Source organism: Charadrius vociferus, unplaced genomic scaffold (assembly GCF_000708025.1).
Source record: "Charadrius vociferus isolate BGI_N301 unplaced genomic scaffold, ASM70802v2 scaffold43, whole genome shotgun sequence".
In the NCBI taxonomy this organism is placed as follows: domain Eukaryota; kingdom Metazoa; phylum Chordata; class Aves; order Charadriiformes; family Charadriidae; genus Charadrius; species Charadrius vociferus.
The window spans coordinates 6,288,175-6,306,470 of NW_009648043.1; the positions used below are offsets into that span (position 1 = coordinate 6,288,175).

General features: G+C 37.3%; 1 protein-coding gene across 1 annotated transcript; it reads right to left on the reverse strand.

Annotated features, from left to right (window-relative positions):
• Nucleotides 1–3,370: 3,370 nt before the first annotated feature.
• On the reverse strand, nt 3,371–18,190 carry ING3 (inhibitor of growth family, member 3). The gene is made up of 11 exons (XM_009883675.1): nt 18,078–18,190; nt 14,517–14,617; nt 13,043–13,108; nt 11,734–11,830; nt 9,546–9,617; nt 9,131–9,250; nt 7,812–7,969; nt 7,262–7,452; nt 5,925–6,117; nt 4,946–4,984; nt 3,371–4,265 (listed from the first exon to the last, which is right to left on the reverse strand). The coding sequence occupies exons 2-11, from the start codon at nt 14,610–14,612 to the stop codon at nt 4,149–4,151; spliced, it is 1,149 nt and encodes a 382-aa protein (XP_009881977.1). The 5' UTR covers nt 14,613–14,617; nt 18,078–18,190; the 3' UTR covers nt 3,371–4,148.
• Nucleotides 18,191–18,296: the final 106 nt, after the last annotated feature.

Sequence of the window (18,296 nt, forward strand, 5' to 3'; positions counted from 1 at the left end):
ACCAGCTGCACTGCATAATGCCGGAGGGTCACCTAACCTGGTGTCTTGCATCAAACAGCGTTCAGTGGTGTACACCAGAGGACTGTAGGACTGTCACAGGCATCCAGGAACGCTTCCCTGGTTATGCACTCTCTTAATTTCTAGAGATGAGTTTTTGATCCAGGTGTGCTCCTTCTGCATTTTGTGCCTCCATGGGCTTTGTTTTGTTAATGTCTCAGTCACTTTTTACACCCATTTTAGCCTATACGGCCAGTTTTAGAATTTAAGCATGCCATGAGTGAAAAAAACACTACACTCTTTTCATTTTGGACTGGCCAGCTCCCTACTGCTTCTTCTACCAAAAACCACACCTTTTCCACAGCGCTCCCGAATTTGCAGATCCCTGTTACAGCCTCATTAAGACACCTCTTTCCCAGCCAGGAGAGTTCCAGACAACCCAGCTGCTTCTCAGATGTGTTGTCATCACACAGCTTTGACTACTTTGATCCTCCTATTCGAGCCTTTCCTAGTTTTGTTACATTTTTGCAGAGGAGCGGACCAGAATTTTACATTACGTTAAGACGCAAGTGCACATCAATTTACAGTGTAAAACTGTCTTCTGTTTTATTCTTTATCTCCTACTGAGTCATTCTTAGCACTTCTCTGGCATGCTGCTGAGCAATGAGCTGATGTCTCCATAGAATTACCTAGGTAACTCCAAAATCACTTTCCTACACAGCAATAGGAACTTCAGAGGCCCCAGCTGCAGGTAAATTGAGAATTAAGTATTGTTTTACATATTATTTTATATTTACATAATTTTAGCAAATGTTGAATTACATCTTCCATTTTATCATACACTCAGTATCATGAGATTGTTCTGCTACTTTTAAAACTTTCCGGTTTTGTTATTCTTGAGACCCCAACATAAATGCAAACATCACATTACTATTTACCCCTCTTTAACTGACCTTTTACATACGTGTTGAGCAGCAGAGTCCTGCTGGACTCCTTTAGCAGCCTCTCCTTCTTGGGAATATTGGTAATTTATTCTTTTAGTCTTTATTATTCTGTTTTGCAAATAGCCGTGTAACATTAAGGGACCTCCACTCTTCAACAAGCGCATCACTGTTTTTTAAATAAACTTTAATGAGTGACCCCATATACATCAACCAGGCTGCCTTTGTCTACTCAGTGAAATCTTGCAAGAACTCTGGTGACCATGAGGCAAGGACTCTGCCAATACATACGCTAATTCTAGCCTGTATCAGCTTCTATCAATGTACAGAGAAACAAAAATTAAGCTTGTAGATCCAACTTGAAGCTTGTAAAAAACTGGCATTTTTTTTTGATGCTTTCCATTCCTTTAGACACCTTAAAATACACAGTAATTGCTCAGATACTTCATTCACGAATTCTTCTAGAACTCTGAGGTAGGTTTGGTCCCACCAATTTGTTGCAGACCCAGTTCTATAGGTGCCTTACTTTGAGAGCACTCCACAAGCAACCTGCAGAAAGGGCACTGTTATTCAAATTTGTCTAACCTCTTGCACAAGGAGGAAATAATTTTGCTTGTCTTGTAAACTTTCAGTCCTTTTTGCACTATAATCATGTGCTGACCCTTAAGCTTCTCTCACAGGCTTCCTGTTTAGAAGAAAACAAAACAAAGGAATGTACAGGTTTTATCATTCTACATCTTTGACTTATGTATTGCATTTTTGCCACATCTTTCACATACGTCCATTTCTTTTTTTTTTAACTTGGACACAAAGTACTAACATACTAATGAGGACAAAGGTAAGGTTTTTTCCTCTTGTGAGTTCTCTAACTAGCTCCTCCACGAAAAAAATAATTTATATTGTCCAGTGAAACAGTGAAGCAATACTTACTTGGATTTGTAGTCTCTGCCCCATCTTAGGTATGGTTACCACCAGACTGAGGGATTTTGCTATATATGGTCTTAATGGACTTACTTCTTAGCCCCAGGGACTTACACATTCAGTCCAAGGGGAGTCTAGATCACCTGTTGCTTATTTAAGTTCAATTCACTGCATGGCACCAGTTTCCAACAGAACAAATAGTTTGTTATCTCTCTTGTCTCAATAGCCTCACTTAAACCCAGATATTCTAGTCCACAAGTGGTTTTTTTGGACTGAGATTTCCACAGAAATACATAGCTAGTGGGTTCCGTTCCGTTTTAATGGAACCTTAGTTACACTGCTCTTTGCTGTTTATTTTCACCAACTTCTATCCTATTATTTTACCAAAGTCTATTCATCATCCATAATCATATTTTCCTTGTTCCACATCTTACTTTCACCCAGTTGGATTTAAAATGCCTACTTTTTTCATTTTTAAATAAACGGTGTGTCACAAGCCTGGTTTCATTTTGGTTTAGGTAAAGCCTGCATTTTCTGCACATACTCCTATTGCTAACGAGCCTAACTCTTTTTATTTCCTTGACACTATTTGCATAGTCACGCATTGAAACACTGCTGCGCTCTCTCTCTCCCTCTCTCTCCTCCCCCTCTGCACAGCTTGATCTTCCAGCACAACAGCCCAAAGAGCAACCCAGTGGTAAAGTACAATCTTTATTACAAAGGGAAAGTCTATTTTTTAGTAGTGGAAGGAAAGAGGGAAGAGAAAAAAGGAGTAATAATCTTGGTTCTGTTCATTGCTGCTGCATGAAAGAGCCACACAAAAACAACAAAAGGAAATTGTCAGTGAAAGGAAATCTACGAACTATGTCCAAAATAAGCAAGTGGGGAAAGAATATAGAAAATCTTTCAATTATATTCGCGGTCAAGGGGCTAATTTTAAGATCGGTTTTCTGATCCTGTACTACAACATGTACAACTCACAGATCCAACCACTTCTGGGGCTGCATTTAGCCTTCCTAATACGATCCTCCCTGTTATCCCAGGGATCCTACAAGCAGGATGGACTCCCTTTCTTCTTTCCTGAGCTGTGTGTTGGTTTTTACATGAAAATCACTCTCCAGGAAGGAATATGGCAGCTGGAAGACACACTTACCATGGTTTTCTTCTCCCCTTCCTATTTCCATCTGTGCCATGGAAATAGGAAGGCCATCCTGCCTGTGGAGATCTCTTGACGCAGTAGGGATTTTTTTTTTAACCACATGGAAAACAGAACTTTTTTGCCCATTTAAGCAGGTGCCACTTATCATCTGGAGACAGAGACAGGAAGGCAAATGGTATTTCAGCATTTGCCTACATACGCGTTAGTTATCCACCCACCAGAGACAGGGCCGCCTGTACAACGAGCCTTCACATGGGTCATGTGTAGCAATTTCTTTTGTCAACTTAGCTGTATTCTTCTGAAACCTTTTCAGGCACAAACCTTTTTTTGACAAATGTACAGAAAACATTAATTTGAGGAGTTGAGTTCATTTTATTTTAACACCTAATACAATTCAAATTTAAAGGATTACTTGCACAAAAAAATAAACACATTTGGTATAAAAATTTATCATCACTTTAACACCTTTTTTTTCCTCTTATGGCCTGCGCCTTCTCTGGAGCAGAAACATATAAAGACTAATGGCACAAGTTTGTTTTATTCTACAGCTTTTTTTTTTTGTTTTTACATACTCAAGTACCCTAGAGGACAACAGCCCGCTGTATACAAGAACCATTTTCTTCAGCCTGCTGAATTAAGTTTCATAAAGAACCAAAGCTATAAAGGCATTTTAAAAACCATTGTCTCATTTTTTTTTTCAGAAGCGCTGACTTTTTGCACCATTTATATACAGTGTTACATAACAGCTCTTGAGTACAGTACATGCAGCAGAATATATCTGTTGAATATAAAATATACATTTAAAATCTTGACTTATTGGAATTTTTTGAAGATTGAATAATTGTAGAATGCCCACTGCTTAGAGAAAATGGTTTGATAGTACAAATGTCTGCATATGTTGGCCACTGGAACAATCCAAGGCTCACTGGAATAGTATCTGTAGCACATCAGTGTGCATAAATAATTTACTTACAATATTAAAACACAACTAGCAAAATCAATAGTTCAAGATCTTATGACTGCTATGGTAACCCTTAAGTGGTTGCAAGGAAGTGTGGTGGGGGTTCCTCCCCCTCCCAAGTCCCCTAATAAAACCTTTAGTATGTGATTTGTTTTCCAGATGAAGAAACCTATTTATGTCTACTGCCTCTTCTCTTCATTGCAGCCGTACACTGTGGACAGTACCACTTCCCTTTCGGTGCTTCTGTCAGTCCAACACACCCATAGTGGAACCACTCAATAGGGCACTATAAAAACAGAGTTAAAGAGAGGGTTTGGGATTTTGTTTTTTTTTTTTGTTTGTTTGTTTTTTTCTGAAACACCTATCACGCTTACAATTCTATGAAAACGAAGCCCGAGTAAAAATCATAGATTTTGCTTTTCACACAAAGTCATGGGACAAAACAAGAAGAGAGGAGGATCTCTCCAATGTATGTCCCTAACATACACTCAATAGACTGAGGAAAGCGATAAAAATTCTAGGAGTAATATATGGACTCACATAATAGAACAAAAGAGGTATGCTGTGCTTCAAAATACTTAGTTTGACAACATTAACTGACACAATAGTAATCTTATCACTCACTTGTTTAAATGTAGCATCTCAGTAGATACATGATTACATTCAACTGTTATTTGAAAACTTTCTTATTTGAAGGTAACAACCGATATTAGTAGTGACACAGCTAAAGGTTCCTAGAAATAAAGGGCATTTTAAAGATGTGAAACCTTCCCAATAAAGGGCAAAGCCTTCTAAAAGAACCTGAACTGCAGAGACAGATGAAAAGTTTCCTGAAGAATGGTTCATCTCATATGCGCATTACTCTAAAAAATTCTACTGTAAAACCAACTCTAAAGGAAAGTAACTCCTGCAAGCAATAGTTACATGCACAAGCCTCTCATGAACCTTTTGATCTTTGATACTTACATCTTGGTTATCACAGCCTACCATTTCACCATAGGACACCTAGTAAGTAAGAAAAAAAAAAAAAAGCTTATTAATAGTTATATGACTAATTAAAAGCAACCAATGTTTTCAAAGGGCTAAAGTTCAAGTTTCTTCCCGTGAGGAGTTTTTTCCATTAACAGCAGCAACAATATTTACATTTTTCTTTTGTTACACAACCCAAAGAACATGTTCACAGCAAATTGATTTTCAAAAAATTCTATGCAGATAAAAGGTATTTCTGCATATTTCATGTTGAATAGAAAAGGTCAGCATTCAAAAGGTGAATGAAGCACATTTTGGTCTAAACAACAGTGTTCAGTACGTTATCAGTCCAGTTTTCAAGATTATGTTGATGTCTGGCATTTCCCTTGCATACATGACAATTTCAAGCACTTTATTGAAAACAAATACTTTGAAGAGAATTACAGAACTCCATAAACTGTAAAAAAAGCCAACAGTGTTAAAAGTGTTTAAAATAAGAAGAGGCATTTTAAAATGCAAGTTTCTCACCCTGTCATTCAGTCTTTCAAGTTTCCGGGTGGCTTTTACACAACTACATTTTTGTTTCATTGTGGTATTTTTTTTTGGTTTGTGGACTACTTTTTTTTTTGCTCTTTTTTTTTTCCCCCAAAGAAAATAGGAGATAGTAGCCAAATTCCTTAATAACTGACTTTTAACTAAATTCACTGTGAACCTGTTCAATTTTGAATTTAATTATTCCTGAAGTCTTCATGAAAAGATTTAAAACTCTCCAGGTATGACACATCACTGGAAAGCTTGCCTGGTTTTAGATTCAACAGCTGAGTTCATTATTCGTATCACCAGTATGTAAATAAAAACAGATCAGAATTTCAAAAGACTGCAAATAGAATGTTTTTAAATTAGCAATCAGAGAAGGAAGTTCAACTACAGCAAAACAGCAACTCTAGCTGTATTTCAGGTTGGAAGCCATCCTTACCTGATTACAAATGCAGTATCGTGGCTCATTTGGATCATAGGTCCAGTCAACCTGGCTATTAGAATCAGACTCTGGTATTACTGCTGTTTGCTGAGACAGTTCTTGTGCCAATGCAGATGAAGAAGAACATGATGACAGAGATGAAGAAGAGGAAGATGATGAGGACTGCTGACTTGAGGATTTGTTGTTGTTTCTGGGAAAAGAAAAAAAAAAAGTGTATTATAATTTAAACTCATTTACTGCCAAGTGAAAGGATCACAAAACAAGTACTTTGTTGACTGAAATACTGCAGTATGTAAATCCCAAAGCATCATTCCCTAACAGATTTCATTCAACAGTTGCAAGAACTGAAATGGACATACTGAAGGCTCTTTGGAAAAGGAAACAAATCTTACCAGCTTACAAGTGCAAGACACGCTATTCTAATCAATGGAATTTAACAGCTTTAAACTGCCAAATTGCTTTAACGAATGTTTTCCTTCACAAAATTTTCCATCTTTCCAGCCTTGGTGTCAAGTCCCCATAAAAACTATGTTACCAATAAAACAGGAATTTACATATAAATAATGTCACGTCATGTACAACAGATAACATTGAATCAGTCATCTTCAAAACACAGTTAATGTTCACTCAGGCATCACCAATCACTCCACAGGAACAGTGCCAGAATACAAATTCTATGCTTTTGCTTATAGGTCAGATCTGACACCCAAGAGATCCATACATGAAAAATGACTAACTGAGCTGTGAACACACACAAATTTCTATGAAGAAAAAACACAAGTCAGCTTAAAAGTATGGGCATTTTGAGACAAACTCTTTCAAGGACAACTTGTGATCGTTGTTACAATGCGTTATGACACTGTTTTGTTTAAGATGTTTTAAAATTTCATTTTAATCAGAAATAAAATTCTTTGTTTCCTGTCCTAGATAGTCAGCCACTGGAAAGTGTTGTTATTATTTGTGAAGTGGCACGAAGCAGATCTCCAGATTATTTCAAAACCATCTACAAACTACTGCATAGTAATTTCCATTTGCTGTCGGCCGTATCTTCTCTCCAGAACACAGAAAAATGAGGCAAGAAACTAGACTACATCACAGATGAAAAAGCAAATCAAGACATTTATTTAAAACCTTAAAGTGAGTTTTCTTGAAGAAAAAGTGAGAGGACAAAAGAAAGCCCTGAACAAAAAAAAGGCCAGCAGGCAATAACTACCTTCTGCTCATACCCCCTCAGATATTAAGTATTGACTACTTCTAATATGACCCATGACTTTTAAAAGAAGGCTTAGCTGTCTTGAAAGGTGTAATTGCAGTCAACAAGTCAGAAAACCTACTTGCTTTTTCTGCCACTTCGTGAATCTGTGGTTGATGAACTTAATGTCTGTGTTAATGTAGATGCCAGAGCTGATGATGAATATCCAGTTGAATCTCTGGACAATGAAAATTCTCTTCCGAGCTGAAAATCATTGTTCTTAAATGCTTCATAGCTGGCTTTTAGACTGGATGTTCGTCTTCCTTCCTTCATCTAAAAGGAATACTGATATTGTATCAGATTACACAGTAGAGCTCTTACAGAAGACATATACCAGGCTGCTGACCGCTAATTATCTGCACAGGTTTATTAGCTACCCTGTTAACAAAATGATGTATAGGAAGTGGTAAAAAGGTGTAAGAAGATCCCACGTGAAAAGCTAGAGAACAATCTGTCCCTTTATGCAAGTTTTACAGGATGAAACTGTGGCATATAACAAGAAGAATAATATGAGAACTGAATCACATCAGCTGAAAGCGATCATGGGAATTCAGATCCAAAAAAAAAAAATCACTAATCTTTCTTCTTAATCAATAGTGGATGGCAGAATGACAAGAATGTTTTGACATTACCTGCGCCGTGGCTTGCACTGCTTGAGCTGCTGCCATGGTAATTGCACCGGCCCCAGATCCTGAAGATAATGAGCCCAGGTTATATGATGCCAATGGTTGAGAAGAGTTTGTATTGTATGCATTGTTTGAAGAGGATGATGAATTACTGTTTCGACACCCTTGATGAACAGAACACATTTATGAAATTCAAAATGAAACTAAATTCCTTTGCATTTTAAGAAGAGTTATATATGACAACCAGTGAAAGAGTGGTATCTCCGTTTATGCATCAGAGCAGTCTGATAATTTGGAAAAAAGTTTAAAAAGTCATTTGACACAGCCAGCATTGGCTTTAAAAAAAAAGAAAAATATTATCCTGTACCTATCCTCATGTGCAAGGAGTCCTTTTAGAAAGTCCCCACGATCATATTCAGCTATCAAAGAACAGATGCAGCTGCTATGTCTATCTCTATATAAACCCAACCTCTGTTGAAATGATGCTGACTACTGTAACTATCAAAAAAAGGTAAGAATTTGACTGCACATCTATACTGTTTCTGAAGTAAAACTTTTAACAATCTTAATTCTAAAAACTAAAAATCACAGTTTTAATGAAAAACCATTTCCATTGGCATCTATGGACTGACAGCTGCTCAAACATAGTTACATTTTATTTGCCATCTCATGTGAAGTTCCTTCAAAAGAAAAATAAAATGGATATGAGGGAGACCGCTTAAATCTGATGAATGGCACTAAATTCCAAAACATGAAGTAGTTTACTTAATATTACCTCTCACAATCTTTTATTTTCAGAAACCATGAAATACCCTAATTTTGAAAATGGGCAGAAAGTTGTGGGGTTTCTTTTATTCACTACTCAAAAAGACTTCTCACCACTTTGAAACAGAAAACAGACCAAAGAATTGTATTTTATTGTAGCTGAATTCCATGTCACACCAACCCTTAAAAAAAAAAGGTAAAAAAAAAAATTTCCCTTACTTTGGAAACTGTTGCATACATTTCTTTTTCCCAAAATAATACTGCATTGATCTCTTATATTGCTACTACTGGCTGAATGAAACTGTACCGTTATCTTCATGCAAGCAGTATAAATAAAAAGAAACAGCTAACATGCAGCTGTTACGTGACAACAAAGCTGATGCACTCCATGGACAACACAGATGAGTAACAATGCCTGCAATTTCTCATATTTTAAATGACTGAAAATCCCAGAGGAAAGGGTATGAGTCTCTGATTTCAAAAGACAGTGAGTCACAGATATAATTGGGTTTCTCTTCTTCCGATTAGAAAGTAATAAAATGCAAGACAATTAAGATTACCTGGTGTATTTTCTTTAGAAGCATCTGAAGTCAGGGTAGATAGAAGAGCTTCAGATTTAAACTTCTTTTCAGGAACATGATCTGTTGTACTATGATGAGAAGATGGATTGTGTTTTCTTTCTAAATGAAAGAAATTAAAGGAATTTAAACATAAAACCTTTTCAGCTTGGAAGTCAAGCTATAACTAGGCATAATAAAACACCACTTTCAACTAATTTCCACCAGCAAAACATTGTGATTTCACGCTTGCACTTCTTTGGAATAGATATTATTTTCATTGCATTATGACTTTTTCTTTCCCCCCAACGTTTGGAGAAAAAGAAAAAAGTTCCGAACGTTTTTTTTTCCTAATATTACTCAACAATAAATAAGGAAACATAAAAAGGGGACATGTTTTTAAGTCTCAAATACTTACTCTCTACTGGAGTGTGAGAATGGGCATGATGGTTATTCACGGGCTGTGATGGCGTATCCAGCTCCAGAGACCCTAAGAAAAAGGTAAAAAAATTAGGAAAATTTCAAAGTCATCATCGGCATGGTTTTGACTTTTAGATACTAAATGAATCTTTATAATATTAACCAAATCACTATTCAATTATATTTATTTTGAGTTGAAACCCTTCCCAAGTACAACCAGGAGCCAGTGAGAAAAATAGTTTTAAAATAAAAATTGGTTACTGCTGCTGTTCAACTGTTGAAATTGAGAAGGTAAATATCAAGGCCAGGAAGGAGAACAAACAACATTGCCCCCAACATACCACTTATTCAAATGAGTGGCACACAAGCTGGTGATGGTTGGAGAATGCTGCACCAGAAGTACTGACAATCTACAGCAATATGAATTGAAAAGATTGTAACAGGTAAACTGTATTAACGAGGCATCTTGTCCCACTGAGTCCATCTTGTCACACCGAGTCAAAGTAGACAAGCACTAGCAATATCTTTCAAGATGATCTAATGTTCAACAGGAAGGGCTTCAGATCTGTATCTAAATTTTCTTAACATTCAAAATACACAGAGCAACAACCCAAAGAAGGACGGGGAAGGGGAAAAAAAAAAAAAGGGAGGGGGAGAGAACAAATACAAGTCTATGTCTAAGAAAACATTTCTTGCAGTATTAGCCATGAGGCTAAACGATGGCAGCTTAGGAGAGACTTTGACCATAAATTTCCGTTAGAACAATATAAAACAGTTTGTGTATCAACCTTTCGCAAAAACATTTTGAACTAGCTGCAATACCTACCACCTTACATCTATACAGAAGACAATTCAAGAAAGTAATTCACACTCATCTTTCAAAATCTGTAGCTTCAACATTTCTTTACCTCTTTCTTTTTCAGTGCTTGCAAAAAGCACATGAGTGTATTGGATTACAAAAGTTTAAAGAAAATTATTCTAGAAGAGGTTCAAAGCATAGGGAGGCATTTTGGCTGAGCTAACATTAATCATGTTATGAATTAGTCCAAAGGGTGCCCTCTGGCGGAACCTCAACAATATGTATTTACTCTGAAAGCTAAAAATGTGAAGATACTTCTGCTTTTTCGTTATTTAAAAAAAAAAAAAACCAACACAACAATGCAACATGCAGTCTGGTATATTTCTAGTTTGAGTTCTTGAAATTCAGCCTACCTACTTCACAAAACACATAGCTCAACTGAAGGTAAAACTGCAGCTGGCATTCCAACTAAAATAAACTAGCCCTTTTCTGTAGTTGCTAGCTCATTAAAAGCAGTTTTCTTTTTGTGCCTGTTATTTGTAATAGCAATTACAAATAAAATATCCAAAACCTCCCAGCTTTTATGACAAAGCCACACACAGTTCAAAGAAAAAGTATTTATTCCTAATCTCCTCGAGTGATTTAGGTTACATTTTGCTATCTTTGGATATGAAAACAGTCACCGCCTCTTAGCTCCAGAATCACAGTAGTTAAGCCAACTTTGAAATTTATCATAATCACATTTGAATTTGATGTCTAAATGCTGATGCGTACAGAAAGGCCAGATTCTTCTACACCAAATTGGCCAAAAAGCTGTCTCATTACATTTTTGTTCACATTCTGAATACCAGCATTGCTGTATTTGTTAAGCATGGAGCTTTCTTACCCAAAAGGCTTCTCCCTCGCTACCCCATTACAAAACAAGATATTCTCTCCTCTTTAAAAAAAAAGAAAACCACTGAGTACCTACCTTTCCTTGACATTCCTCATCTAGAAATAAAATAACGACCCTCCTCAATTTGGTGGCAATCAAGTAGAGTTAGAAATGGTACACTTTCAACTGGGTAGGTGACAAGCTTAGGCTGAAGTACTTGTCTGAATACCCAGTCATTAAAAATAGGTTTAAAGAATTCCGTACTTTACTGAAGCAATTCACAAGTGCAATAATCGTGTGGAAAAAAAGTTATTCTAATTACTCAGTTGTATTTTGACTTCACTGGTAAAAACTAAGGTTGAAACTAAAATTTGAGAATCACTGACTGATTAAAAGTACGCAGGTTAAAACACAATTCTGAAACAAGTGGAAATACTGCCGTCCACTAACAAGAGTATGGCATTTTAATTTTGCAAATCTGTCCAGTTCTTAAAGAAAATTATGCATACTTACGTCTCTCTAGTATCTCTGTAATTCCAGCATTATCTGCTTCAAGTTCCATTTTAAATTTAGCGAGTTCCTGGTCCAATTTTCTCAAATGACGGTCTACCTGTTTTTGAAACAAAGCAACAATAAATAGCATCCAGTTCTGGAACACGAATATCTACATCCTTAATCTCAGGCTTGTTAAATATTTCCCTTCCAGCAATTCTCTGCCATGCAGCACCAAGCACGTATGAAAACGCACAGAAGCGTAACTTCTCATTCGCCTACATTACCTTAACTCAGCAGAGATACTAGAGTTAACACCAAGCTAGCGCTGCTGCTCCTAAACTCCATAGTTAATCACAGGATACTATAAGGCTGCATACTGGCTCAGCAGCTAGAAGCCCTTCTCTTACTGTAGGCAATGTTCCAAGATACAACATTAAGTATTTCTTCTGAGGAAAAAGATGAAGAGGACTTTGCGGTGTTGCGGGTACGTGTATAGCAAGGGAAAGACAAAGAACAGTACATGACATCCTCTTTAGAAGAGGTTGGGCTGCATTGGGGAAATTGCAAGTTTACCAAATTGCAATTTGTATGCCACTATACGCATGAGGAAGCTTAAATACTGTGTAAAGGCGTCCCTAAACTGAAAGTGTAAAGACTCCTGTGCATTTGAGTAAACTATGACATGCTGTTGGGTACTGAAAATTAACAAAAAAAAAAATCAATTTGAACTTAGTATCATGGAAACAAACACTATGTTCCAAATGCCTTCTTCATCTGTAGTCATCCAGCCGCACGTACCCGTCTCTAAACTATTAAAAATTGAAGAGGTTTTTGCAGTTACCAGCTAACCAAAAAAGAGACGGTAAGCTCCAACTCTTGGAACTAACTTTTGGTTAGCTGAAATGAAACTAAAGCAGACAAGAAATAGCTGTTTTATGTCTATTTTAGTGCAGTCTGACTTGCAGGTTCTGTTCTCTGAGAAAATGTAAAATAAATACACTTAAAATTCAAAATCCACTTGCTATGAAGAAGAGTAACTTGCTCACGGTCTCTTTTCAGAAAAAAATAAAACGAAATCAACTGCACGAAAGCCTTATGACTTGTAAAAGTATTTCTGTATGCTTTGTATTTAAGTGACATTTACTACCCAAAGCAACAAAATTCTTAAAAGTCAGTAAAATATTAAATGTTTTTTGTCACAAGCAAAAATATCTTTGTGTAGCTGACATAACCGTACAGGTAGCACAGCTGTAGTGCTTATCAAAATGCTTAGAGCGCCTTAGGGCATAAATTTAGCTAATTCACCACAAGACTTCCATCCACTTACCAAATCATATATTTGATTAGCCAGTTGCACTTTTTCATCTGCATCTTCCAAAGCCTTATAATAATCCTGTTATAAAGAGAATTTTTTAAAAAATTATGAATGTAACTGAATTAATATCAGTCATTTTAAGCTATTGTTATCCGGCACAAACTGTAAGTTAAAAGGAGAAATTCAAGTCAGTTTTCACAAAGACTGTGAAACTCTACTGTAAATAACAATCAGCTTAATATTAAATGAGAGGTATGATGCTTATCAGTTTATTGTTTGTGCCTTAGAAAAAGCCAAACTACAAGATGTGGACACTTCCTCCTACATTTAGATTTAGATTTCTGCAAGAAACGCTACAAGAAAAGAAACAGTCTTGGATTTATTTTATATGACACAGCATAAGGTTATGGACTCAAAATGAGATGATGTCTTTTACTTCATATGGACCTTTAGGACCACTGCAGATACTACTGCCCTTCAAAAATTATGCTGAACAGTCCTGTGAAGGAAGGCCTTTCCAGCACTGTAATTAAACAGAAGTAATGATGTATATGGTTTATAGTTTAAATGATTTTAAAATACACTTATGTAACTCATAAGTGTATTATAAAATAATTTGACTAAAGCAATCCAATTTTAAAGTCTGTTCTAACGAATGAAATACACAGACAAAAGTTCTTTTTTAAAAAAAAAGTATGTTTATACATGTTTTTACTCTAGATTTAAACAGGTTTAAGTGCCTTTTTATTCTCAATTTCCACTGAAGAGTATCTAGCTTAGGCGAAAACTACATGAAATTTTGGTTCAACTAAAGTCAAAGGCAAATTTTTAATTTACTCTTGTGAAGTCAGACCTTTCACTGTTTCTTTTCTTTAAATATAGAAATCCATTTGTATTAATTAAGGAAAAAAACACACCCTTGGCCAAATAAGGGGCTGAAGTAGCAAGTGTAGGAGACTACAAAGGAGTTTCTCCTGACAAAACTGATGGACTACCTTGCTAACAATACCACTGCCAATGCATGAGTGTTGAAGGATAAAACAAAACAGATCCATCTTCTTATTCCTCCCCCCCTAAAGCTACATATAACATATGTATAACATATACAAGGACACAGGCAGAATCACAGGAAATGCTGAAGCTAAGCTTGAAGAATATCCTAAAGCAAATTAACTTATGCAACTTCATGTCACATAAGCAGAAACAAGAAGTCTGAGCTGAAAATGTAGTTCCTAGTTTCCTCACTATTTCAGGATCATAATTTTTAAAATTCTAGCAAATACTGAGTAAAACTTGAGAGAAATGCTTGATCAAAGAAACCTTTCAGTCATTTTTCTCCTCCAAGGTAGTTCTATCCATCTCTGTGAAAGCCCAAGGGAAGTCACAGTTCTGAACGCTTGAGATTCCATCAATCATAAGCTATTTTTTCCTAAGGTTATCTTTGTTTGCAAAAGAAAAATGTGACCCACTCCTGTGATATCCTTACTTTTTTGATTGATGTCATTTGTTCTTCTCTCCATTCAGGTTTGTTTTTCTTTGCGTTCATAAAAAATTCATTTACCCTCTGCTCAAGCTGATCCATTGCATCTGTAGCACAGGAAAAGATTAAGATAAATGTTATCTTCTCATGTACATAAACATGATGAAATAAGGTGGAATTTTTTTCTTAAACAAAGTTGACAGGACTGAGGTGCAAACTTTCAGAAAGGAAAAATAAAAACAACCCCAAAACAACCAAGTGACAGTGGACAGAGGAGGGAAATATTTACCTTCATTTCCAAGAAGCAGAATTGCATTCTGGTAGGATTCTCATCAAGGCTCTTGTGCTCTCCAGCATTGGACAGGCAGGACTCCAAGTTCTAAAGGTTTTTTGTCCCTAAGAGCAGTGGTAGTGACTTAAAGTACGACCCAAACTCCTCACCCAGGGCTCTAGACTGCTGACTTTGGAACATTCTAGCCAGTTACAAACTGAGCAGGAAACAAAATGTTCTCCTAAGAGAAACAGTCAAATACAAAACCAAATAATTGAAAAAATTAGTGCCTCAAAAAGGTAGAGCAACTAAAGAGTCAAGTCACTGCCTTCAAGTCACCTCTCCATTGTATGCTAGGAACGGCAAGGGCAAATTGAAAGCACTCACAAAGTGATACCCCCCACCCCCCCCGCCCCCGAGTAGCACTAACACATAAATGCACTGGTGAAATACTATTTGGACAGGATTCTTGGAATTGAGAAATACTGTAAGCGAAAAAATAAAGCCACCAATTCTCTTATATTAACTATCATAGGAAAGGAAAGCGTCAACTACAAGTTATTTGTTCTGTTGTTTATTGAGACAGGAACAGGGATTCCCTTCCCTTTCCCTCCGCCCTCCTGCAAAAAAAAAACCAAAACCCACTGAGTTTACTATTTTAACAGCTAGACACTTGTGCATGCAACAGCTTGCATATTTCCAAAAACATGCAGCTGCCTCAGTCGAACTAGCTTTGACAGCCTTGCTAATCTCAGGAGAGATGATAGCATTGGAAATTTTTTCACAGCACTCTTAGCGGTTCTGTCCAGATAGCAGTTTCACATTAAACATGACAATGCGCCAAATACCTATAGACTTCAGGCTCTGGATGTAAAACATATAAGATACTTTCCAAAAACCACCATTAAAACTGGATCGCATGATGGCCAACATCTCTTACGAAAAAACAACCAAACCAAAAAACCAGTGAATGAACTAGTTCAGGAAACCCATGAATCCCCAAGTACGATTAACTCTTCAAACCCAATGGAGCCCATAGTTTTTCTCACCCTTTGAAAATTCACAACTAGAATTAACTGTCCACATAAAGAACCAAAAATAATTCATACTAAATGATCAAAAACATTCATTGATTTTCCCTATGCTGGGAACATCCAGCATCAAAACCAACAGGAACCTAACAACTGACCGGACAGAGCACAATTAATCCCAAGCCAGAACAGCTGTGACGTAGCCTCACATCAACTTTATTTAGACCCAGACAAACAAAGCAGTCAGTTTTGGTGTAAAACAGGTTAAAGATGGGAGAATCTATCCAATGAGCATTTTCCACTTACACTGTGTTATTCAGGGAGAAGATTAGGAAGCCTGAGCAGCAAGCAAGCAGCACACGCTTTATGTGGAGGCTTCTAAAAGCTTTGTTCTTTGACCAAATGACTATAATTTGGGTCCATAAAGCCAACAGACAAAATGTTCTATCTCCTACTCCCAGAGTGCAAACAGCGAGATGATAATTATTCTAATGGCTCCATAGACAAGAAAAGAAAAAAAAAAAAATCTTTCCTCTTTACTTTTTATTGAGGACACCTAAAGGGGAATGCAAGTCAGATCTATTAAATTATATCAGAAGTTCTCTCTGGTACACCCAAGTTCCTTTACCTTTTCTCCCCCCCTACCTTTTTAATTCAACTGTGATACTATATTCTGAGATACTAATTTCTTAGATCAGAGTTCCCAAGAGAGTTGCCAGAAATTCAATTAGGAGAGAGGCCTTTTTCCAGAGCTTGACATTTTAACATGGAGGCCTGATAATCTATGATTTGAACTTAAATAGAGAGACACATTTTATGCTCCATGTAGAGCTCACTTAAAGCTCAAGAGACAGGTCACAACTCAGATGGTCTTCACTCTTCGCACAGCAGCTTTATCAGGACATACAGTAGGTACAGCTGGTTTATTATTTCTTACAACAACAAACAGCAGCACCTGCCCCATTAGATGCCCATGTGGTCCAAATAGGACAGAATATAAAGTCAACATTGACTCTAAAACACAGCAGTACTGTCATCTCTGAATTACAACTCATGTAGGTTTCTGGGACAGCATCACTCAACAAAGTACTGTTTTGAAGTACTTCAGAGACGCTGAATCTTCACAGCAAGTCACTATGTCATAGCATGAGAACAACCTCCAGGTCTGCATGTAGTATTCAGTGGGCAGTTTGGCAACTTACATTGAAGAGATGCTATTACAGAAGTTTCATAACTGTCTTTGGACCCTTTGTCACTCATTGTGCAGGAATAACAGAAGTACCAAGGTCTGAGAGAATTTTTCTCCGGGCCTAAGGTTGGTCTTACTATACAATATTCAGTGTTACTTGCTATTTCCAGTAATACAATATGGAGTGTTATTTGCCACTTCCAGTTAAAGCAGAGGAAATGACATTACTGCAACCTTGGCAGTGCTAGTTGGCTCAGTTCTGAAACGCACTTCAGAAAAACTACTAGCTTCTTTGCCTCCCTACTGAATAGAAATAAGATTTGTCAACATACTCAGAACTACCTAAATCAGTGAGCTGCTCACTCCCTCTCCTGGTGCTCCCTAGTGATACTTGCTTCAGAGGTATTATCTCCCATGAGCCATTGCTCTGTTCCCACAACTTTAAGCACTGAACCCAAGACAGCACTTCGGCCTCAGTATACCTAAAAAATCCAATAGCCAGTTCAACACGTGTCAGTCTGTTAAACAGACCTGCTGGGTCCACTAAAGTAAATACCCAAGGGAAAGCCAGAGACTGCACTTCAACGCAACTATTGTTTTCAAGAACCGTGCTCCCCAGTAGTGTTGCATTTTGTATTCCTGTATGGCATTCACTTGTTATTTCAACCCTCACCCTTTCTCCTGTTCTTTACAATAGTCTGACATCCTGTATTGATGATTCCCCTCATCTTTTGTATAATAAGTTCCATTAACAAAGACCTTTGCATCACAGCTATAGATGTACATAATTGTGTGTTAAATGACACCACCACCTAACCAGGTGTTATGGGACGCCCAAGTCCCAGGTAAGATTGCATTAGAAAAGATGAAAAGGCAATGCATCCTGAAAAGAGCAGGAGGCAGTGCATTATATCAGGATATAATCAGAGATATACAACATGATTTACAACGAAACCTAACGCAGACTGTGTATTTGGTTACGTATCTACTAGGGCACATGAGGCTATGCAAAAAGTGCCTTCATATACACTACTAGTAGAGCAGCTGGCTGGAAAGTTTCAGAGACAGCATGCCGCTGCCTGCTGAAGGAGCGGGACATAACTCGTGTTCCAAACCACCATCACTGCTCTTAGGGATCAAAAATCTAAAGAGTTTGGGACGTGCCACCGAAAATGCCTTTGGGAGCAGCACAAGCCCAGGAGCGAAACTCCTGTAAGATCCTACTTGCGCCGAGACTCTCCTGCGGGCCGCGGGCGGGGGCCGGGGCGGGCCCGCAGCTCGGCGGGGCCGCGTCT